General features: G+C 46.7%; 2 protein-coding genes across 2 annotated transcripts; both read right to left on the reverse strand.

Moving 5' to 3' along the window:
* Positions 1-812: 812 nt before the first annotated feature.
* Positions 813-6,275, reverse strand: LOC133141792 (lysozyme C II-like). Its single transcript, XM_061262530.1, has 5 exons — positions 6,224-6,275; positions 3,312-3,494; positions 3,057-3,215; positions 1,956-2,022; positions 813-1,150 (listed from the first exon to the last, which is right to left on the reverse strand). Exons 1-5 carry the CDS (start codon positions 6,258-6,260, stop codon positions 1,084-1,086), a joined length of 513 nt encoding a protein of 170 aa, XP_061118514.1. The 5' UTR covers positions 6,261-6,275; the 3' UTR covers positions 813-1,083.
* Positions 6,276-10,470: 4,195 nt separating this feature from the next.
* LOC133141793 (lysozyme C II-like) lies at positions 10,471-13,514 on the reverse strand. Its single transcript, XM_061262531.1, has 4 exons — positions 13,353-13,514; positions 13,098-13,256; positions 11,612-11,678; positions 10,471-10,791 (listed from the first exon to the last, which is right to left on the reverse strand). Exons 1-4 carry the CDS (start codon positions 13,477-13,479, stop codon positions 10,725-10,727), a joined length of 420 nt encoding a protein of 139 aa, XP_061118515.1. The 5' UTR covers positions 13,480-13,514; the 3' UTR covers positions 10,471-10,724.
* Between the last annotated feature and the right edge of the window lie 9,314 nt (positions 13,515-22,828).

Genomic DNA, 22,828 nt, shown 5'->3' on the forward strand with positions numbered 1-22,828 from the left:
GATGTATTGTGGTTATAATTTGGTTGAAAGTCAGACTGTAAGCCCCCCGTAGTTTGGTAGAAAAATTGGGAATTTCTTCATTTGGGGAAATTGCTGGAACTTCGGCAATAAAACGCAAGTGATTAGGCTACGTCAGTCTGATATCAAAGTGTGGGATTTGTCGTTTTATTGTGGTGGTAGTAGGCTACATCGTTAGCAAAGGTCCCAGACAGCAAACGTCTTCTGTTTTACGGTCCTTAAGTGGCCCAGATCTGGTAGCCAGAAATGGCCGCATCTGGTCCTTAACCTCACCCAACAAACCAGAATGCTTTAACTTGTGGAAGAACCTTGTAAATCGTATTAAAAGCGTCTGCCAAATGACTAAAATGTAAATGTAAATGTAAGAAACAACGCCAAAAGACAAGATGGGAAGAAATCTCGGAAGGGAGGTAACATCCGTTGCAGGTTGCCACCGATAGGCCACTGATGACACGAATGTATCCCATTTGTAATCAAGTTTATACGTTAGAATCATGGCAGTTAAGTCACATTTTTTTAAATCGTCGGGACGATACATGAATACAGAAACACTGTGGGTGCATTAGGATGGTCCAATTGTCGAAATATAATATGTCAGGTTAGGGACTTGGTTTCAGAATGAATTCAGTGTGAAGACATTTTAGAATGTAAACGTACTGTGAAATATAGTAGTATCATTTCGCCATGGCAAATGAATAGTCTTGCAGCGACTTCAATGGGAAAAAGATTTAGGTTGAATAAAAGGCAATACCGCCTGACCTGACATTACCTGACTAAAAATGAAACAATCACTGTTCAACTGCAAATTATGTCTTTATTAAAGTCTAGCTCATCATAACAAAAAAGGTTGACTGGCAAAAAAGAAGATATGTCTTCAAGTAGCATTTTTTATTTTTTGCGTGAATTTAATCTTTTAAATTATTTTTTAACTGACATGCAAATGAACGAAAAGTGCCTCAGCATTGAGCCTTTGCAAGTGTAGCTGGGTATGGAAGAGGAGAAGAGCGGGATCCGGACTGAGCGCGATCCGGGCAGAGCGCGAGGAAAGGCGGTTCTCTCCGTGTCTCACACCCCGCAGCCGCGGATGTAGCAGTTGACATTCCTTCCCTGGCAGTGCCGCCTCCAGATTGTCCTGATGGGAAAAGCGGAAATCAGGACCACATCACACCATCACCAGGAGCGATCGACCACAGACATTCCCTTACGTCACGGTGAATATTTCTCAGGTGGCCGTTTCACACCTCAGCAGCTGGGCGACACTCGTGACAGTGGAGAGGGCTAGCATTTCAGGAAGGTGAAAATTGAGCTGAAATATTTAATGGCTGGCGTGGCTGGAGATGGCTTTGTTCATTAAAGGTCCGATTCTGACCCGCGGAACTCAAGAGGTTTTTGCGCACCGTGCAGGATTCACTCACATCTGAGGTGTGAGATCCTCAATGCTGCCACTCAAGTTCAGGGTTTAACTGAAAAATGTGCATGCAGCGTTTGACAAAGTGAGTTAATCTCATCCCACACCCATTAGACTACGTGTCATGTAGCATCATGGGTAGGGTCATGCAAATGCTGTGGGTTTGATTACTGAGCTGGCAAACCGCTGTTGTTCCCTCAGTGGGGGGAAATATGTACACTCGGTGAGCACTTTATTAGGTACACCTGTACACCAGCTTGTTAATGCAAATATTTAATCAGCCATGTGGCAGCAACTAAATGCATAAAAAGCATGCAGGCATGGTCAAGAGGTTCAGCTGTTTTTCAGACCAAATGTCAGAATGGGGGAGAAATGTAATTTAAGTGACTGTGGAATGATTGTTGCTGCCAGACAGGGTGGTTTGAGTATATATTGGCTACAGCACTGAGTGTAATGTATTGTCTGTAAAAAGGTAACCTACAGAGGTCACTGGATAGTGTATATCAGATGAAGCACTTCAGGATCTTACCAGTAACTCGCCCGGCGACCAGCACACCTGGCACAGTGAATTGCAGACCGTAGGTTTGTGAGCAACCCTACCAGGAAGAAATGAGAGAGAGAGAGAGAGAGAGAGAGAGAGATCACAATAAGTACAATAGACACATTACAGGAGGACAGACCTGAGAAATCACCCAAAACTACTGTTTAATAAACAGTGGAGCTGAACTACAAAACCTTTTGTTTGAACAGGCAATCAAACAGGTTAAAATAATATTCCCCTGTGTATGCTGCTTTTGTGTGTGCTGGTTCTGTGTGTGCTGGTTTTCGTTCCACCATAACTGGTTTTTAACCATAATTGCTATTTCAGAATTTGAACAAGCTGTTAATTTTGCTTAATTAGGTGCCTCAGTTTTAGATGGACTATCGAAGACAGATCATGTCAGAAATCGCTATGCATGCCATGAAGAATAAAATTTCCAAGTTCATATTGTCTTCTACTCTCACTGAGCACTTTATTTGTAGGTACACCTACTTATTCATGCGATTATCTAATCAGCCAATCATGTGGCTGCAGAATCATGCAGATACGGGTCAGGAGCTTCAGTTAATGTTCACATCAACCATCAGAATGACTCAGTAACTTTGACCATGGAATGATTGTTGGTGCCAGACAGGATTTTCAAGCACAACAGTCTATAGAGTTTGCAGAGAATGGTGTAATAAACAAATGACATCCAGTGACCAGCAGTTATGCAGGCAGAAATGCCTTGTTAGAGATCCCAGGAGAATGGCCAGTAGTAAAAGCCGACAGTAACGCAAATAACCACACATTACAACTGTTGTATGCAGAAGAGCATCTCTGAACACACAACGCGTCAAACCTTTAAGTGGATAGGCTACAGCAGCAGAAGAGTCTAAAAAACAAGTCTATTAAGTACCTAATAAAGTGCTCACTGAGTGTATATTGCAAACAATTACATAAAGGAGGTGACTTTTTTAATCAAATCAACAGGCTCCTATTTAGGTTGAGCATGTGTTTTATTTCATCAATAATTTGGAACAACTCTTTCAGATGAACGAGCAGGTGAAGTGTCTGCTGTCAGAGATCTGTTCCCCCCCCCACACTCACTCCTGCAGGGGACATGGCAGATGTTTTGTGACGGGGTGCACCCATCCTTGCACAGCTGCCGGTTGCTCATCTGGAAAATGCCGTAGCCGACCGAGCCGTCACACTGGCGTCTCCTGGTGTAGGTGTTGTAATGCGACGCCCACCTGGCCAAGCAGACCCCTGGGAGGGAGAGAAACCCCAAAACCTTTGTTACCTTGTTTCACCCCGGATCAGACGGGGGTTCCCATGGTGGCGGTGAGGGGAGGCGGTACTCACAGTCTCCCAGCGAGGCCCCTGCGTAGCCCGCCATCCCAGCACACTTCAGCGCCCTCGCCAGCTGACATCGGTGGAAGACCCTACCGCTGGCCGTGACCACGAGCAGGAGGAGGAGGAGGACCTTCATGCTGAAACGCAGGCGGTTCTGATGCCGACCCGACCTTCCACGGCCACTTAAATAGCCTCGGGAGGAGAGAAAGGACCAAGACCTTGAGCCGTTTACTGGTGGGTTCTGCGGTGATGGGGTGTGGTGCAAACTTCTGCAAAATTAGAGGTATGTCTGTCTGTCTGTCATGATGAAATCCGGCATCGAGGCTGATGTGGCAGGAGTCATACCATCGAGTCACCACTTGAAGCAGTCCCCAGGGAAATTGGTGTGAAAATGGTGGCCAACTGAACTAGAGGTATTTTCCCCTGCATGGAAGGGTAGCCTCCACTACTAGAAGCAAGCTCTTGCATCCACTAGATCTGCTGTCCCTCAGGCAGATCTCACCAAAACTAAATACAAACCAAAATGTATGGTTTGCACTGTGAACAAATGACCAAAAAAGTCATTAGAATGAGTTATTTATGCCTACAGCTGCACTAGAAATTAATCTGAAGCAATCAGATCTCCGAAATGTCTACCTCTCTAGGCATTACTCTCACCAAAACCAATCAAATAGCTCAGAGCTTGATCACTGCAAGAAGAGATACCAATTGTGGCACTAAACTGCTTTTAGCCCAAGGTACTTTCCAGGCATCACTGAGGTAAGCAAAGTACCATGGGTACTGTTTTATGCCCATTGTTATGGATGAGCTGTCTAAACTAATTGTGACTGGGCTATTTGTCTCAACAAGCAGGTGGGTGTTCCTACCTAATAAATTGGGCAGTGACTGCATGAGTGTATACAGTATATTCAGATCTAGGTCTCTTTTTCCAGAACTTTTAGGCTCTTTTAGGTACTCTGTAGCTGTAACCAGTTCTGTTTGTGAAGTCTTCTGCAGACAGTGGTCACAGACACAGACACACCTGCTTGCTGACAAGTGCACGACAAAATGCACTACAATTGTACAATGTTTCCAATGTCTCGGCACACACGCAGGCACACACACATACACACTGACACACACACTCAGGCAGGCACACACGCACACACGCACCCCCTACACACACCCTAGTGGCTAAGGTACATGGGGACCTGGAAAGTTGGTGGTCTCCATTATTCACCCTTCAGCAAGGCCTGTGTGTGTGATGTGGCTATAAGTGTGTGATGTGGCTATAAGTGTGTGTGTGTGATGTGGCTATAAGTGTGTGTGTGTGTGATGTGTGTGTGTGTGATGTGGCTATAAGTGTGTGATGTGTGTGATGTGTGTGTGTGTGATGTGGCTATAAGTGTGTGTGTGTGTGATGTGTGTGTGATGTGGCTATAAGTGTGTGATGTGTGTGTGTGTGATGTGGCTATAAGTGTGTGTGTGTGTGATGTGTGTGTGTGTGATGTGGCTATAAGTGTGTGTGAGTGTGTGTGTGTGTGTGATGTGGCTATAAGTGTGTGTGTGTGTGTGTGGGTGTGTGTGTGTGTGTGTGATGTGGCTATAAGTGTGTGTGTGTGTGAGTGTGTGTGTGTGATGTGGCTATAAGTGTGTGTGTGAGTGAGTGTGTGTGTGTGATGTGGCTATAAGTGTGTGTGTGTGTGTGAGTGTGTGTGTGTGATGTGGCTATAAGTGTGTGTGTGTGTGAGTGTGTGTGTGTGATGTGGCTATAAGTGTGTGTGTGTGATGTGCTATAAGTGTGTGTGTGTGTGTGTGTGTGATGTGCTATAAGTGTGTGTGTGTGTGTGTGTGATGTGCTATAAGTGTGTGTGTGTGTGTGTGTGTGATGTGGCTATAAGTGTGTGTGTGTGTGTGTGTGTGTGTGTGTGTGTGTGTGTGTGAGTGTGTGTGTGTGATGTGGCTATAAGTGTGTGTGTGTGTGTGTGTGTGTGTGTGTGTGTGTGTGTGTGAGTGTGTGTGTGTGATGTGGCTATAAGTGTGTGTGTGTGTGTGTGTGTGTGTGTGAGTGTGTGTGTGTGATGTGGCTATAAGTGTGTGTGTGTGTGTGTGTGTGTGTGTGATGTGGCTATAAGTGTGTGTGTGATGTAGTGTGTGTGAGTGTGTGTGTGTGACGTGGCTATAAGTGTGTGTGTGATGTAGTGTGTGTGTGTGTGTGTGTGTGATGTGGCTATAAGTGTGTGTGCAGTGGTTCTGTAACTGCAGCTCATTGGTGAGTCACTGTTTACACTCGCTGAAGTCAGGTCCTTGGAGAGAAGGAACGAAAGACTGAGAAAATGAGAAAAAGACAAGGCGAGCTGGAACAGCGTAATAAAACGTTTCCAAGGAGATGCAGGGGAGACGCTGGGGAGACGCAGGGGAGACGCTGGGGAGACGCTGGGGGGAGAGAGTGCAGCGATGCTGCGATACGTTAGGGGATACGACTTCTTAATGAAATCACCCAAAAACACATCTTACCACCCAGTGGCTAATCGCATGCTCCGAGAGTGAATCAGCAGTGAATCAGGAGTGAATCAGCAGTGAATCAGGAGTGAATCAGGAGTGAATCAGGAGTGAATCAGAAGTGAATCAGGAGTGAATCAGGAGTGAATCAGAAGTGAATCAGCAGTGAATCAGGAGTGAATAAGCAGTGAATCAGCAGTGAATCAGGAGTGAATCAGCAGTGAATCAGCAGTGAATCAGGAGTGAATCAGGAGTGAACCAAGGGACCCAAGGTACAGTCGTTCCCCCAGTGACGCCAGGCTGGAAGGCAGCAGCTTTTGGAACTAGAAAGCGTAATTGCAGCGGATTAGCAACCTGGCTCGCTCAGTAACACAGATATATTAAATAAAAACTGTCTGTGGAGAAGTATGTGCACATTGTGTGTGGCTGGCCGAGCTGACCTGCAGCCTCCAGGTGTCCCTGAGAGAAGGAGAGCATCAGGGACCGGAGGGGAAATCAACAGCAGGAGAGCATCAGGGACCCGGAGGGGACATCAACAGCAGCAGACTGCAGGAGAGCATCAGGGACCCGGAGGGGACATCAACAGCAGGAGAGCATCAGGGACCCGGAGGGGAAATCAACAGCAGCAGACTGCAGGAGAGCATCAGGTACCCGGAGGGGAAATCAACAGCAGCAGACTGCAGGAGAGCATCTCAAGACGCAACACGCTGAACCCTGAAATGGATGAGCTCCAGCAGGAGACTGATCGGTCAAGTTTTTGACTCTCCTTTATCCAAAGCGCTGTACAATTGATGCTTCTCATTCACCCATTCATACACACTCACACACCAACGGCGATTGGCTGCCATGCAAGGAGCCGACCAGCTCATCAGGAGCATTTGGGGGTTAGGTGTCTTGCTCAGGGACACTTCGACACAGCCCAGGTGGGGGATCGAACCGGCAACCCTCCGACTGCCAGACGACTGCTCTTACTGCCTGAGCCATGTCGCCCCAGCTAGTCCCTGTGAAGTTGTCCAGGTGAGGAGTCTCATATAATCTACCTGTCCTGGTTGTAGAGCACCTATTGGATCCTCTTTATTTATTTGGCCTGTAGTGCATTGTGTATTTCCCTTCCTGAATTGGTTGTTATTATCTGATTAGAAAAGGGCGATTTAACACTTTTAAACCTTTTGAACTTGAATAGGCCTCAGCTCCATTCGCATGGTGAACAGCCAGAACAGTTTCTTTTAGAGTTTTTTTCCAGTTAGAGACGATTCTTCTTTATTCTGAAGAAAAACAATGTTTCAATAAAAAATGAAATGGTGCAATTTCAGAGTGGCTTGTTTTTCAGGGGAAAAGGTTGTGTTGTAAATACACGTTTGCTCAGATACCAATTCCCTTTTTTAACCCAGTTCACCCTGTTGGGCAACACCTTGTAAATGACTATATGCAATGGCTTTGAAAGTCCAAAAATACAAGATTATGTTGTTACATGTCCTTATACACCCTGCCTATTGTGCATAATAGGTCATAATAGGTACCAAATTGTTGATGATGGTGTTCCACATCTAAGTGGTGAGGCTACAGCAGCAGAAGTCTTAAGTCTAAGAAATAAGTGAACCACCTACTGAAGTGCTCACTGATTGTACATACTGAAGTCAGATTTCATTTACAGAACAGCAATTATTTTCACAATGTTTTAAAAAAGACATTTAGGTGGGGGGTGTAAATGTACAATGAGCAGAGGACAGAGCAGGGAAGAAAAGAATAATGCATAACTCTTCTGATCTTCTGTGTGAGTCACTCCACCTCCATGTGCCTGGTGCTTCGGATCATCTACAGGCAGGACTCTGTTAGTGGCTTTGCTCTGTGAAGACTCATTCTCATGCAAAGACTCTCATTGTTGTGGTAATGGTCGGGAAGGCAACGGTAGGTTCTTTGTTTGATTCTTTCCTTGCTCACTCTTGCTCACTCTTGCTCACTCTGTGTGTGTGTGTGTGTGTGTGTGTGTGTGGGGAGGGGGCTTTCTGGTGCTTGAAGGCTCCAGATATGTCAAACAGTCCTTAGTAGTAAGGGAATGAGACGGTGTGGTGATGTAAACATTGTTTTTAAGTTTTTAAGGCGGGGGCCCTGATCACCCACATCTTACTGTGAATGCAACACTTGATGAGCTGAATATAAAAGTACACAGATGATGGAAAGATACAGTTTCAGCAGACTTCAGCAGGCTTGTTGGGACATGCATTGGCATTCATGTCATAATAATGTCAGAATAATAACATCTTATTTAGCTTTTATCCAAAGTGACTTACAGCTGATAAGGCTAAGCAGGGGAGAAGAAGCCCCCTTGAGCAATGTGGGATTAAGGGCCTTGCTCAAGGGCCCAACAGCTGCACTGATCTTATTGTGGCCACACCGGGGCTTGAACCACCGCCCTTCTGGGTCCCATTCAAGCACCCTAGCCACTAGGCCACAGACACCTTAGCCACTAAGCTACAGGCTGCCCCAGTCATGTACCTTAGCCACTGGGCTACAGGCTGCCCCAGTCATGTACCGTAGCCACTAGGCTACAGGCTGCCCCAGTCATGTACATTAACCCCTACGCTACAGGCTGCCCCAGTCATGTACCTTAGCCACTGGGCTACAGGCTGTCCCAGTCATGTACCTTAGCCCCGAGGCTACAGGCTGCCCCAGTCATGTACCTTAGCTACTAGGCTACAGGCTGCCCCAGTCATGAACCTTAGCCACTAGGCTACAGGCTGTCCCAGTCATGTACCTTAGCCACTAGGCATTTTGTCGATATTTTGGGGACTTCTCCAACTCGACAAATTACTTTGTTATAGGATCGTGTCAAGTAAAATCACATATTGATTCGTATAAGTACTGTGGGTATAATTTGGTTGAAAGTCAGGCTGTAAACCCCCCGTAGTTTGGTAGAAAAATTAGGAGTTTCTTCATTACAGCATTTGGGGAAATTGCTGGAACTTCGGCAATAAACTTCGGAAATATACTTCGGCTGACCCAGTCATGTACCTTAGCCACTGGGCTACAGGCTGTCCCAGTCATGTACCTTAGCCCCGAGGCTACAGGCTGCCCCAGTCATGTACCTTAGCCACTAGGCTACAGGCTGCCCCAGTCATGAACCTTAACCACTAGGCTACAGGCTGTCCCAGTCATGTACCTTAGCCACTAGGCTACAGGCTGTCCCAGTCATGTACCTTAGCCACTAGGCTACAGGCTGCCACAGCCTTAGCCACTAGGATACAGGCTGCCCCATTCATGTACCTTAGCCACTAGGCTACAGGCTGCCCCAGTCATGTACCTTAGCCACTAGGCTACAGGCTGCCACAGCCTTAGCCACTAGGATACAGGCTGCCCCAATCATGTACCTTAGCCACTAGGCTATAGGCTGTCCCAGTCATGTACCTTAGCCACTAGGCTACAGGCTGTCCCAGTCATGTACCTTAGCCACTAGGCTACAGGCTGCCCCAGTAGCGGTAAATTAACAGGATTTAGAGAAAATATATTTGCCAGTCGGCGACAGATTTATTGACAACAGAGAACAAAACTGCTTTTTTTAATATATAAATCAAAGCCAATCTCTTGATCAGTTAAGGCTGTTGAACATAGCCTCCCATAGCTGGACAGTTAGAATAATTTGAACACAATGCAGACTTGGCTCGTCGCCATTTGCCAGTCAACTGGCACTTCATTTTACACAGACGGTTTCAGGTTTCAACACTCTCAGGAAACAAGACGGAACTGATTTCACCGGTCAATTTGTATTTAAATCTTATTAAAATGGCTAACGGTCTAATTATTAAAGAGCAACTTGTAGCTCATTAATGGAGAAACACGGAGAGGTTACGAAAACTAAGTTACCTTACGAATGTTACCACGATCCAGTCGGTTCTTGGCTTCCTCGACGATGATATTCAATTGTCATGACAGCCAACGCAAGTGGCATTTTGTCGATATTTTGGGGACTTCTCCAACTCGACAAATTACTTTGTTATAGGATCGTGTCAAGTAAAATCACATATTGATTCGTATATGTATTGTGGGTATAATTTGGTTGAAAGTCAGGCTGTAAACCGCCGGTAGTTTGGTAGAAAAATTAGGAGTTTCTTCATTACAGCATTTGGGGAAATTGCTGGAACTTCGGCAATAAAACGCAAGTGATTAGGCTACGTCAGTCTGATATCAAAGTGTGGGATTTGTCGTTTTATTGTGGTAGTAGGCTACATCGTTAGCAAAGGTCCCAGACAGCAAACGTCTTCTGTTTTACGGTCCTTAAGTGGCCCAGATCTGGTAGCCAGAAATGGCCGCATCTGGGCCTTAACCTCAGCCAACAAACCAGAATGCTCGGAAGGGAGGTAACATCCGTTGCAGGTTGCCACCGATAGGCCACTGATTACACGAACGTATCCCATTTTTTTAAATCGTACGAGTCGGGACGAAACACTGTGGGTGGCATTAGGATGGTCCAATTGTCGAAATATAATATGTCAGGTTAGGGACTTGGTTTCAGAATGAATTCAGTGTGAAGACATTTTAGAATGTAAACGTACTGTGAAATATAGTAGTATCATTTCGCCATGGCAAATGAATAGTCTTGCAGCGACTTCAATGGGAAAAATAGATTTAGGTTGAATAAAAGGCAATACCGCCTGACCTGACATTACCTGACTAAAAATGAAACAATCACTTCAACTGCAAATTATGTCTTTATTAAAGTCTAGCTCATCAAAACAAAAAAGGTTGACTGGCAAAAAAGAAGATATGTCTTCAAGTAGCATTTTTTATTTTTTGCGTGAATTTAATCTTTTAAATTATTTTTTAACTGACATGCAAATGAACGAAAAGTGCCTCAGTATTGAGCCTTTGCAAGTGTAGCTGGGTATGGAAGAGGAGAAGAGCGGGATCCGGCAGAGCGCGAGGAAAGGCGGTTCTCCCCGCGTCTCACACCCCGCAGCCGTGGATGTAGCAGTTGACATTCCTTCCCTGGCAGTGCCGCCTCCAGATTGTCCTGATGGGAAAAGCGGAAATCAGGACCACATCACACCATCACCAGGCAAGAGGCAGGAGCGATCGACCACAGACATTCCCTTACGTCACGGTGAATATTTCTCAGGTGGCCGTTTCACACCTCAGCAGCTGGGCGACACTCGTGACAGTGGAGAGGGCTAGCATTTCAGGAAGGTGAAAATTGAGCTGAAATATTTAATGGCTGGTGTGGCTGGAGATGGCTTTGTTCATTAAAGGTCCGATTCTGACCCGCGGAACTCAAGAGGTTTTTGCGCACCGTGCAGGATTCACTCACATCTGAGGTGTGAGATCCTCAATGCTGCCACTCAAGTTCAGGGCTTAACTGAAAAATGTGCATGCAGCGTTTGACAAAGTGAGTTAATCTCATCCCACACCCATTAGACTACGCGTCATGTAGCATCATGGGTAGGGTCATGCAAATGCTGTGGGTTTGATTACTGAGCTGGCAAACCGCTGTTGTTCCCTCAGTGGGGGGAAATATGTATATTCGGTGAGCACTTTATTAGGTACACGTGTACAGCTTGTTAATGCAAATATTTAATCAGCCATGTGGCAGCAACTAAATGCATAAAAAGCATGCAGGCATGGTCAAGAGGTTCAGCTGTTTTTCAGACCAAATGTCAGAATGGGGGAGAAATGTAATTTAAGTGACTGTGGAATGATTGTTGGTGCCAGACAGGGTGGTTTGAGTATATATTGGCTACAGCAGTCTCACTGAGTGTAGATGTATTGTCTGTAAAAAGGTAACCTATAGAGGTCACTGGATAGCGTATATCAGATGAAGCACTTCAGGATCTTACCAGTAACTCGCCCGGCGACCAGCACACCTGGCACAGTGAACTGCAGACTGTAGGTTTGTGAGCAAGCCTACCAGGAAGAAATGAGAGAGAGAGATCACAATAAGTACAATAGAAACATTACAGGAGGACAGACCTGAGAAATCACCCACAACTACTGTTTAATAAACAGTGGAGCTGAACTACAAAACCTTTTGTTTGAACAGGCAATAAAATAATATTCCCCCGTGTATGCTGCTTTTGTGTGTGCTGGTTCTGTGTGTGCTGGTTTTCGTTCCACCATAACTGGTTTTTAACCATAATTGCTATTTCAGAATTTGAACAAGCTGTTAATTTTGCTTAATTAGGTGCCTCAGTTTTAGATGGACTATCGAAGACAGATCATGTCAGAAATCGCTATGCATGCTATGAAGAATAAAATTTCCAAGTTCATATTGTCTTCTACTCTCACTGAGCACTTTATTTGTAGGTACACCTACTTATTCATGCGATTATCTAATCAGCCAATCATGTGGCTGCAGAATCATGCAGATACGGGTCAGTAGCTTCAGTTAATGTTCACATCAACCATCAGAATGACTCAGTAACTTTGACCATGGAATGATTGTTGGTGCCAGACAGGATTTTCAAGCACAACAGTCTATAGAGTTTGCAGAGAATGGTGTAATAAACAAATGACATCCAGTGACCAGCAGTTATGCAGGCAGAAATGCCTTGTTAGAGATCCCAGGAGAATGGCCAGTAGTAAAAGCCGACAGTAACGCAAATAACCAAGTCTATTAAGTACCTAATAAAGTGCTCACTGAGTGTATATTGCAAACAATTACATAAAGGAGGTGACTTTTTACAATCAAATCAACAGGCTCCTATTTAGGTTAAGCATGTGTTTTATTTCATCAATAATTAACACCATGCAGGTTTGGCTCATTATCGGAATTTTCTTCGTCATCGACCATAATGGCTCATTTTAATGGTTAGATGTCCACACTCTCACCTGCTAGGGGCATATTCAGTGTTTAATTTGATCACTTAAGAATGTACTTATTTCCATGCAGTAGTTGCAATACAGCACAATAAGCACAATATGAACTTCGTAATGATCTCTGACATAATGTGGTTTTCATAATCCCTCTATAAACATGAAGCACCTAATTAAGCAAAATTAACAGCTTGTTAATATCCTGGGATTGCGATTGCACTTGGAACAAAAACCAGCCTACACAGAAATAACGGCTTTGGTGCTTTGGTGCTGACCTCCTAGACCCATACTAATGGCCGTTTACCTTACTCCTAGACCCATACTAATGGCCGTTTCGCAAACGAAACAAATCTTTTGGAACAACACTTCTGGAACAACTCTTTCAGATGAACGAGCAGGTGAAGTCTCTGCTGTCAGAGATCTGTTCCAGGCCCCCCCACACTCACTCCTGCAGGCCCCCCCCCCCCACACTCACTCCTGCAGGCCCCCCCCCCCCCCCCCCACACTCACTCCAGCAGGGGATGTGGCAGATGTTTTGTGACAGGGTGCACCCATCCCAGCACAGCTGCCGGTTGCTCATCTGGAAAATGCCGTAGCCGACCGAGCCGTCACACTGGCGTCTCATGTTGTAGGTGTTGTAATGTGACGCCCACCTGGCCAAGCAGACCCCTGGGAGGGAGAGAAACCCCAAAACCTTTGTGACCTTGTTTCACCCCGGATCAGACGGGGGTTCCCATGGTGGCGGTGAGGGGAGGCGGTACTCACAGTCTCCCAGCGAGGCCCCTGCGTAGCCCGCCATCCCAGCACACTTCAGCGCCCTCGCCAGCTCGCATCGTTGGAAGACCCTACCGCTGGCCGTGACCACGAGCAGGAGGAGGAGGAGGACCTTCATGCTGAACCGCAGGGGGTTCTGATGCCGACCCGACCTTCCACGGCCACTTAAATAGCCTCGGGAGGAGAGAAAGGACCAAGACCTCGAGCCGTTTACTGGTGGGTTCTGCGGTGATGGGGTGTGGTCAAACTTCTGCAAAATTAGAGGTCTGTCTGTCTGTCTGTCATGATGAAATCCGGCATCGAGGCTGATGTGGCAGGAGTCATACCATCGAGTCACCACTTGAAGCAGTCCCCAGGGAAATTGGTGTCACCAAAACTAAATACAAACCAAAAGCTATGGTTTGCACTGTGAACAAATGACCAATGGGCTCACTGTCCCTACTGTCCCCACTGTCTCTGGGGCCCACTGTCCCCACTGTCTCTGGGGCTCACTGTCCCTGCTGTCCCCACTGTCTCTGGGGCTCACTGTCCCTACTGTTCCTACTGTCTCTGGGGCCCACTGTCCCCACTGTCTCTGGGGCTCACTGTCCCTGCTGTCCCCACTGTCTCTGGGGCTCACTGTCCCTACTGTTCCCACTGTCTCTGGGGCTCACTGTCTCTGGGGCTCACTGTCCCTGCTGTCCCCACTGTCTCTGGGGCTCACTGTCCCTACTGTTCCCACTGTCTCTGGGGCTCACTGTCCCTGGGGCTCACTGTCCCTGGGGCTCACTGTCCCCACTGTCTCTGGGGCTCACTGTCCCCACTGTTCCCACTGTCTCTGGGGCTCACTGTCCCTGGGGCTCACTGTCCCTGGGGCTCACTGTCCCCACTGTCTCTGGGGCTCACTGTCCCTACTGTCCCCACTGTCTCTGGGGCTCACTGTCCCCACTGTCTCTGGGGCTCACTGTCCCTGGGGCTCACTGTCCCCACTGTCTCTGGGGCTCACTGTCCCCACTGTCTCTGGGGCTCACTGTCCCTACTGTTCCCACTGTCTCTGGGGCCCACTGTCCCCACTGTCTCTGGGGCTCACTGTCCCCACTGTCCCTGGGGCTCACTGTCCCTACTGTCCCCACTGTCTCTGGGGCTCACTGTCCCTTCCCTACTGTCCCCACTGTCTCTGGGGCCCACTGTCCCCACTGTCTCTGGGGCTCACTGTCCCCACTGTCTCTCGGGCTCACTGTCCCTATTGTCCCCACTGTCTCTGGGGCTCACTGTCCCCACTGTCTCTGGGGCTCACTGTCCCCACTGTCTCTGGGGCTCACTGTCCCCACTGTCTCTGGGGCTCACTGTCCCCACTGTCTCTGGGGCCCACTGTCCCTGGGGCTCACTGTCCCCACTGTCTCTGGGGCTCACTGTCCCTTCCCTACTGTCCCCACTGTCTCTGGGGCCCACTGTCCCCACTGTCTCTGGGGCTCACTGTCCCCACTGTCTCTGGGGCTCACTGTCCCCACTGTCTCTGGGGCTCACTGTCCCCACTGTCCCCACTGTCTCTGGGGCTCACTGTCCCCACTGTCCCTGGGGCTCACTGTCCCCACTGTCCCCACTGTCTCTGGGGCTCACTGTCCCTTCCCTACTGTCCCCACTGTCTCTGGGGCCCACTGTCCCCACTGTCTCTGGGGCTCACTGTCCCCACTGTCTCTGGGGCTCACTGTCCCCACTGTCTCTGGGGCTCACTGTCCCTACTGTCCCCACTGTCTCTGGGGCTCACTGTCCCTTCCCTACTGTCCCCACTGTCTCTGGGGCCCACTGTCCCCACTGTCTCTGGGGCTCACTGTCCCTTCCCTACTGTCCCCACTGTCTCTGGGGCCCACTGTCCCCACTGTCTCTGGGGCTCACTGTCCCCACTGTCTCTGGGGCTCACTGTCCCCACTGTCCCCACTGACTCTGGGGCTCACTGTCCCCACTGTCCCCACTGTCTCTGGGGCCCACTGTCCCCACTGTCTCTGGGGCCCACTGTCCCCACTGACTCTGGGGCTCACTGTCCCCACTGTCCCCACTGACTCTGGGGCTCACTGTCCCCACTGTCCCCACTGTCTCTGGGGCTCACTGTCCCTACTGTTCCCACTGTCTCTGGGGCTCACTGTCCTTACTGTCCCCACTGCCCACTGTCCCCACTGTCTAAACACAATGAGCCCCACTCTCTCTTATTTCATCAGTAAATGGTAAATGGTAAATGATTGGCATTTATATAGCGCCTTTATCCAAAGCGCTGTACAATTGATGCTTCTCCATTCACCCATTCATACACACACTCACACACCAACGGCGATTGGCTGCCATGCAAGGCGCCGACCAGCTCATCAGGAGCATTTGGGGGTTAGGTGTCTTGCTCAGGGACACTTCAGCACAGCCCGGGCGGGGGATCGAACCGGCAACCCTCCGACTGCCAGACGACTGCTCTTACTGCCTGAGCCATGTCGCCCCAGCGAGTCCCTGTGAAGTTGTCCAGGTGAGGAGTCTCATATAATCTACCTGTCCTGGTTGTAGAGCACCTATTGGATCCTCTTTATTTATTTGGCCTGTAGTGCATTGTGTATTTCCCTTCCCGAATGGGGTATTATTATCCGATTAGAAAAGGGCGATTTAACACTTTTAAACCTTTTGAACTTGAATAGGCCTCAGCTCCATTCGCATGGTGAACAGCCAGAACAGTTTCTTTTAGAGTTTTTTTCAGTTAGAGACAATTCTTCTTTATTCTGAAGAAAAACATTGTTTCAATAAGAAATGAAATGGTGCAATTTCAGAGTAGCTTGTTTTTCGGGGGGAAAGGTTGTGTTGTAAACACACGTCTGCTCAGATACCAATTCCCTTTTTTAACCCAGTTCACCCTGTTGGGCAACACCTTGTATATGACTATATATAATGGCTTTGAAAGTCCAAAAATACAAGATTATGTTGTTACATGTCCTTATACACCCTGCCTATTGTGCATAATAGGTCATAATAGGTACCAAATTGTTGATGATGGTGTTCCACATCTAAGTGGTGAGGCTACAGCAGCAGAAGTCTTAAGTCTAAGAAATAAGTGAACCACCTACTGAAGTGCTCACTGATTGTACATACTGAAGTCAGATTTCATTTACAGAACGGCAATTATTTTCACAATGTTTTAAAAAAGACATTTAGGTGGGGGGTGTAAATGTACAATGAGCAGAGGACAGAGCAGGGAAGAAAAGAATAATGCATAACTCTTCTGATCTTCTGTGTGAGTCACTCCACCTCCATGTGCCTGGTGCTTCGGATCATCTACAGGCAGGACTCTGTTAGTGGCTTTGCTCTGTGAAGACTCATTCTCATGCAAAGACTCTCATTGTCGTGGTAATGGTCGGGAAGGTAACGGTAGGTTCTTTGTTTGATTCTTTCCTCTCTCACCCTTGCTCACCCTTGCTCACTCTTGCTCACTCTGTGTGTGTGGGTTTGTGTGTGTGTGTGTGTGTGTGTGTGTGGGGAGGGGGCTTTCTGGTGCTTGAAGGCTCCAGATATATCAAACAGTCCTTAGTAGTAAGGGAATGAGACGGTGTGGTGATGTAAACATTGTTTTTAAGTTTTTAAGGCGGGGGCCCTGATAACCCACATCTTACTGTGAATGCAACACTTGATGAGCTGAATATAAAAGTGCACAGATGATGGAAAGATACAGTTTCAGCAGACTTCAGCAGGCTTGTTGGGACATGCATTGGCATTCATGTCATAATAATGTCAGAATAATAACATCTTATTTAGCTTTTATCCAAAGTGACTTACAGCTGATAAGGCTAAGCAGGGGAGAAGCCCCCTTGAGCAATGTGGGATTAAGGGCCTTGCTCAAGGGCCCAACAGCTGCACTGATCTTATTGTGGCCACACCGGGGCTTGAACCACCGCCCTTCTGGGTCCCATTCAAGCACCCTAGCCACTAGGCCACAGACACCTTAGCCACTAAGCTACAGGCTGCCCCAGTCATGTACCTTAGCCACTGGGCTACAGGCTGCCCCAGTCATGTACCGTAGCCACTAGGCTACAGGCTGCCCCAGTCATGTACATTAACCCCTACGCTACAGGCTGCCCCAGTCATGTACCTTAGCCACTGGGCTACAGGCTGTCCCAGTCATGTACCTTAGCCCCGAGGCTACAGGCTGCCCCAGTCATGTACCTTAGCCACTAGGCTCCAGACTGCCCTGTAGTTGCTGACATTAATGAATTGGTGTACAAACGCATCAATTCAACATGAAATTAACCTTTCATTCATTAATGTATTTAAGTTCTCATTTAAGTACCAATGTATTTGTACATAAATATTTACATTAGCAAACCATATGATAAATGTATAATTCACCATACACAAATACATTAACTTACATAACTTTTATGGATATAAATGGCCATTAATTAGTGTAGTTGTTAACATGAATTAATCATGTACACCTACATAAACAAGGCTTTTCAGTAGTTAACTGCATTAATTCATGCAAATTCCTGTAACCTTATTGTAAAGTGTTATTGGCTGTGTGTGAGTGAGAGTATATCAAATCCTAAAAATGTATTCAGAATATACAGTACTGTGCAAAAGTTTTAGGCAGGTGTGAAAAAATGCTGTAAAGTAAGAATGCTTTCAAAAACAGAAATGTTAATAGTTTATTTATTTTATCAATTAACAAAATGCAAAGTGAGTGAACAGAAGAAAAATCTAAATCAAATCAATATTTGGTGTGAGCACACTTTGCCCTCAAACCAGCATCAATTCTTCTAGGTACACTTGCACAAAGTCAGGGATTTTGTAGGCATATAGTCAGGTGGGTGATTAATCAATTATACCAAACAAGAGCTAATGATCATAAATGTAATATGTAGATTGAAACACAATCATTAACTGAAACAGAAACATCTGTGTAGGAGGGTTAAAACTTGGTGAGGAACAGCCAAACTCTGCATCCATGGTGAGGTTGCTGAAGACAGTTTAATGCCAGAAGTCATACACCATGGCAAGACTAAGCACAGCAACAAGACACAAGGTAGTTATACTGCATCAACAAGGTCTCTCCCAGGCAGAAATTTCCAGGCAGACAGGGGTTTCCAGATGTGCTGTCCAAGCTCTGGTTCTTTGGACTGATTAGTCAAAAAGTGAAATTTTTGGCTGTAGCAGAAGGCAGTTTGTTCGCCCAAGGGCTGGAAAGCAGTACAAGAATGACTCTCTGCAGGCAACAGTGAAGCATGGTGGAGGTTCCTTGCAAGTTTGGGGCTGCATTTTTGCAAATGGAGTTGGGGATTTGGTCAGAATTAATGGCCTGCTCAATGCTGAGAAGTACAGGCAGATACTTATCCATCATGCAATACCATCAGGGAGGCATCTGATTGGCCCCATGTCATTAAGAACTATCTTTAATGTAAAGAAAACCAAGGAGTCCTGGAAGTTACGGTATGGCCCCCACAGAGCCCTGATCAACATCATGTAGTCTTGTCTGGGATTACATGAAGAGACATAAGAATTTTAGGCTGCCTAAATCCACAGAAGAACTGTGGCTAGTTCTCCAAGATGTTTGGAACAACCTACCTGCCGAGTTCCTTCAAAAACTGTGTGCAAGTATACCTAGAAGAATTGATGGGGTTGTCACACCAAATATTGATTTGATTTAGATTTTTCTTCTGTTCATTCACTTCTTCTGTTTATGCATTTTGTGATAAAAATTGGTAAAAATAAACTATTAAGATTTCTATTTTTGAAAGCAATCTTATTTCACAGCATCTGCCTAAATCTTTTGCACAGAACTGTATATTTGGTGTTTGATAAAGTGCTGACATTGGTATGAGAAATGGTTAAACATTGTAAGCCTTCAATCATGACTATCTATTTAAATGTTTGACGTAGAGAATCATTGATAGTCGTGCATTGAACTGCCGCTCTGGTACAATAATATAGTGAAATCAGGCGAGACTGCACAGGGCTGAACACTGGCTGAAATATGACGCAGTTAATTCCCCACAAGGCAATTAACCCTTGATTTTTGCCTTCTGCCAAAAATGATAGTGATAATCCATAACAATGCAAATCAGGATTATCGGGGAAAATCGCTGAACGCTTAAGATTTTTCTGGAATCATGATAAAAGTACTTTCTGAAAAAAATGTAATTAAAAAGGGCAGTTTTACTGTCAATGATAACACCCCCCCCAAAAAAAAACAAAAAAACAAAAAAAAAAAACAGAAGTAGACACGGTGGCCAACTTTGACCCATGGTTCCACTGAACTAAGATGTCTAAGTTGCTGCGCAAGTCATGGTTTAGTTTGCACAAACGTGTGGTTATGTGTACGTTTCCACAGAGCTTCCAATGATGGGTGTTTGAAACAATGACAGCCATCGGTCAATGACAGTTATCGGTGTTGTCTGTATATATGTGTATGTAATTCCTGACTACTCTCACAGGGACTGTTTTGCTTTAGTGGCACTTCCAGTATGAAATGTATTGAAAGACACATCAATCATTGCATTTATATTGTGGTTTTCTTACACTTAAAGCACTTGACAGTGATGTGTGGATCACTCCATCCTCCTGTCCTCCCTCTCAGCAACGGGCATCTGTGGCACAGCCCTGGACTGGATTGAGTCCTACCTCTCTGGTCGCTCCTTCCAGGTTGCCTGGGCTGGTACTGTATCGACACCTCGGCCCCTCGCCACAGGAGTTCCCCAGGGCTCAGTCCTAGGCCGGCTTCTTTTTTCTCTTTACACTCGCTCCCTTGGCCCTGTGATCACTACACATGGGCTATCCTACCACTGCTACGCAGACGATACCCAACTCTTCGTCTCATTCCCGCCGTCTGATACGCAGGTTTCAGCCCGTATCTCTGCCTGCCTGAGGGACATCCAGAGCTGGATGGACAACCACCATCTAAAGCTCAACCCAGGCAAGACTGAAATGATAGTCATCCCTGCTATTACCTCACCCCATCTGGATCTCTCCATTTCCCTCGGGGATACCACACTCACGCCGTCACCCAGTGCAAGGAACCTCGGCGTGGTGATGGACAGCAGACTGTCCCTCTCCGAGAACATTGTGGCGGTGACCCGGTCATGCAGGTTCTTCCTATACAACATACGGAGAATCCGCCCCTTTCTCACCCCCTACTTGACCCAGCTCCTGGTCCAAGCGATGGGTTTGTCCCGCCTGGACTACTGCAATTCCCTCTTGGCTAGCCTCCCAGCGTCCACCATCAGACCCCTCAAGAATGCAGCAGCTCGTCTGGTCTTCAACCTTCCCAAATACTCATGTCACCCCCCTGCTTACTTCCCTCCACTGGCTGCCTGTCATGGCTCACATCAAATTCAAAACATTGGTGCTAGCCTTCCAAGCAGTTAAGGGGTCTTCCCTAGCTTACCTCCAAAAAATCATCAGACCCTACACCCCTGCCAGACCTCTTCGTTCAGCCTCCACAGGCCGCTTGGTACCTCCCCCTCTCCGAACCTCCACCTCACGCTCACAACTACTGTCTGTTCTGGCTCCACGGTGGTGGAATTAACTCCCTGTTGAGGTCAGAACTGTAGAATCTCTTCCCATCTTCAAGCGCAAGCTGAAGACGCACCTCTTCAAGTAGCACCTCTCCCTGTCCCTCCCTACCTCCCTGTAAACCTTAATTGTTGTCTTTCTGTGATTTACTTTCTGTGTATCACAATGTTTTAGTTTGGCTAGGTAAGGGGTTTGTTCATACATTTGTGTTGCAGTTTGAAGAAAAAAAAAAAAAAAAAAAAACTGTACTCCCCTCTAGGGTCTTTCAGCGCACTTATCTCTGGTTATGGGTATGCACTTTGTCGCTCTGGATAAGAGCGTCTGCCAAATGCCAATAATGTAATGTGTGGGAAACTCACCTCAACCACCACCATGTGTAGCATTCAACTGGGTAATGCACAGCTGCCATTTTGTGCCAGAACGCTCACCACACACCAGAGAGAGAGCAATGTTTTTGCCAATTGAATCACGGGATGATTAGGTGGCAGGTTGAGAGAGCCAGGGTAGGGAATTTAGCCAGGACACCGGCTAAATTTGTGAAGAGAGTCATGGGATCATTAAAGGCCTCGGTTTCTCAAAGTACAGTTTCTCCATCACTGCACTGGGGATAATGAACCAGAGGGAAGATCGCCCCCTACTGGCCCACCGACACCACTTCCAGCAGCAACTTTGTTTTACCATGAGGTCTCCCGTCCATCTCTTCCTTCCTCAAACTTTGGTGTAGCCACAATAAGATCAGAGCAGCTGTTAGGTCCTTAACCTCATACTGTCCCAACAGGGTACAAGCCGACTGCCCTCCGATCTCTGAGGCTGATAGCTGAGAGAAATATGCAGCTCCCCGCTCTAAAAGTCCTGCTTAATAGCAGAGCATACAATTTTATTGGACAAACATTTCCAGTATATTTTGTTAATTTTCTTATTCTCCAGGTGTTTTCCCATGACTGAAAAACTAGTCAATACATTTCCATCTGAACCCAGTGTGAACCCAGTTTTTAAATGATTTATTTCATGAAAAAGATTTTAAATGTAAAAAGTATATTTAAGTTATGTACTGTATAGTAGACATAGTGCGATCTGTATTTGGACAGTGGCTCTGTACTCCAGCACGTTGGAGTTTAAATGAAGCAGTGTGAGGTTAAGGTGCAGACTGTCAGATATTTATATCCATATCCAGTGATCCATGCAGGAATCGCAGCGCGTGGTGTAATTGTCGGTGCCAGACTTGGTGGTGGAGAATCTCAAAGACCTGGCCTCTTGGGATTTTCACGCACGACAGCCTCCAGAGTTCACAGGGAACAGAGCGAAAAACAAAAAACATCCAGTGAGCAGCAGTTCTGTGGGCGAAAACGCCCGGTTGATGAGAGAGGGCAGAGGAGCAGGGCCAGACTGGTTCTACCGCACATCACCTCCACCTCTACCTCACACATAACCGCCGATTACAACAGTGGTGTGCAGAAGGGCATCTCTGGACACACAACACACCGAATCTTGATGTGTTTGGGCCACAGCAGCAGACCACCGCACCAGATTCTGCACCTGTCAGCTCAGGACAGGACAGGGCTACAGTGGGCACATGATCACCCAAACTGGACAACTGAAGATCGAAAACGTCACCTGGTCTGACAAATTTCTTGAGTCAGAATTTGGCATAAACCTTTGGTATATTATAATATAGTTTATGTGTGCATGCATACATACGTGTGTGTGTTCACGTGCCTGTTTGCTTGCATGCATGCATTCATGCGTGTGTGTGAGAATGTCCTCACGGCTGTGTTAGCCTAGTGCATGTGTGTGAGCGTATGCATGTGTGTGTGTGAGCGTGTATGCATGTGTGTGAGCGTATGTATGCATGTATGCATGTGCATGAAATTCTGTGCATGAAATTCCCAGCAGATTTACTTCTGTGCTGTATACGGGGGTGTGGTATTTGCATCTCCAAGGTGGGTGAACTA

This window comes from Conger conger, chromosome 12, assembly GCF_963514075.1.
Source record: "Conger conger chromosome 12, fConCon1.1, whole genome shotgun sequence".
Lineage (NCBI taxonomy): Eukaryota > Metazoa > Chordata > Actinopteri > Anguilliformes > Congridae > Conger > Conger conger.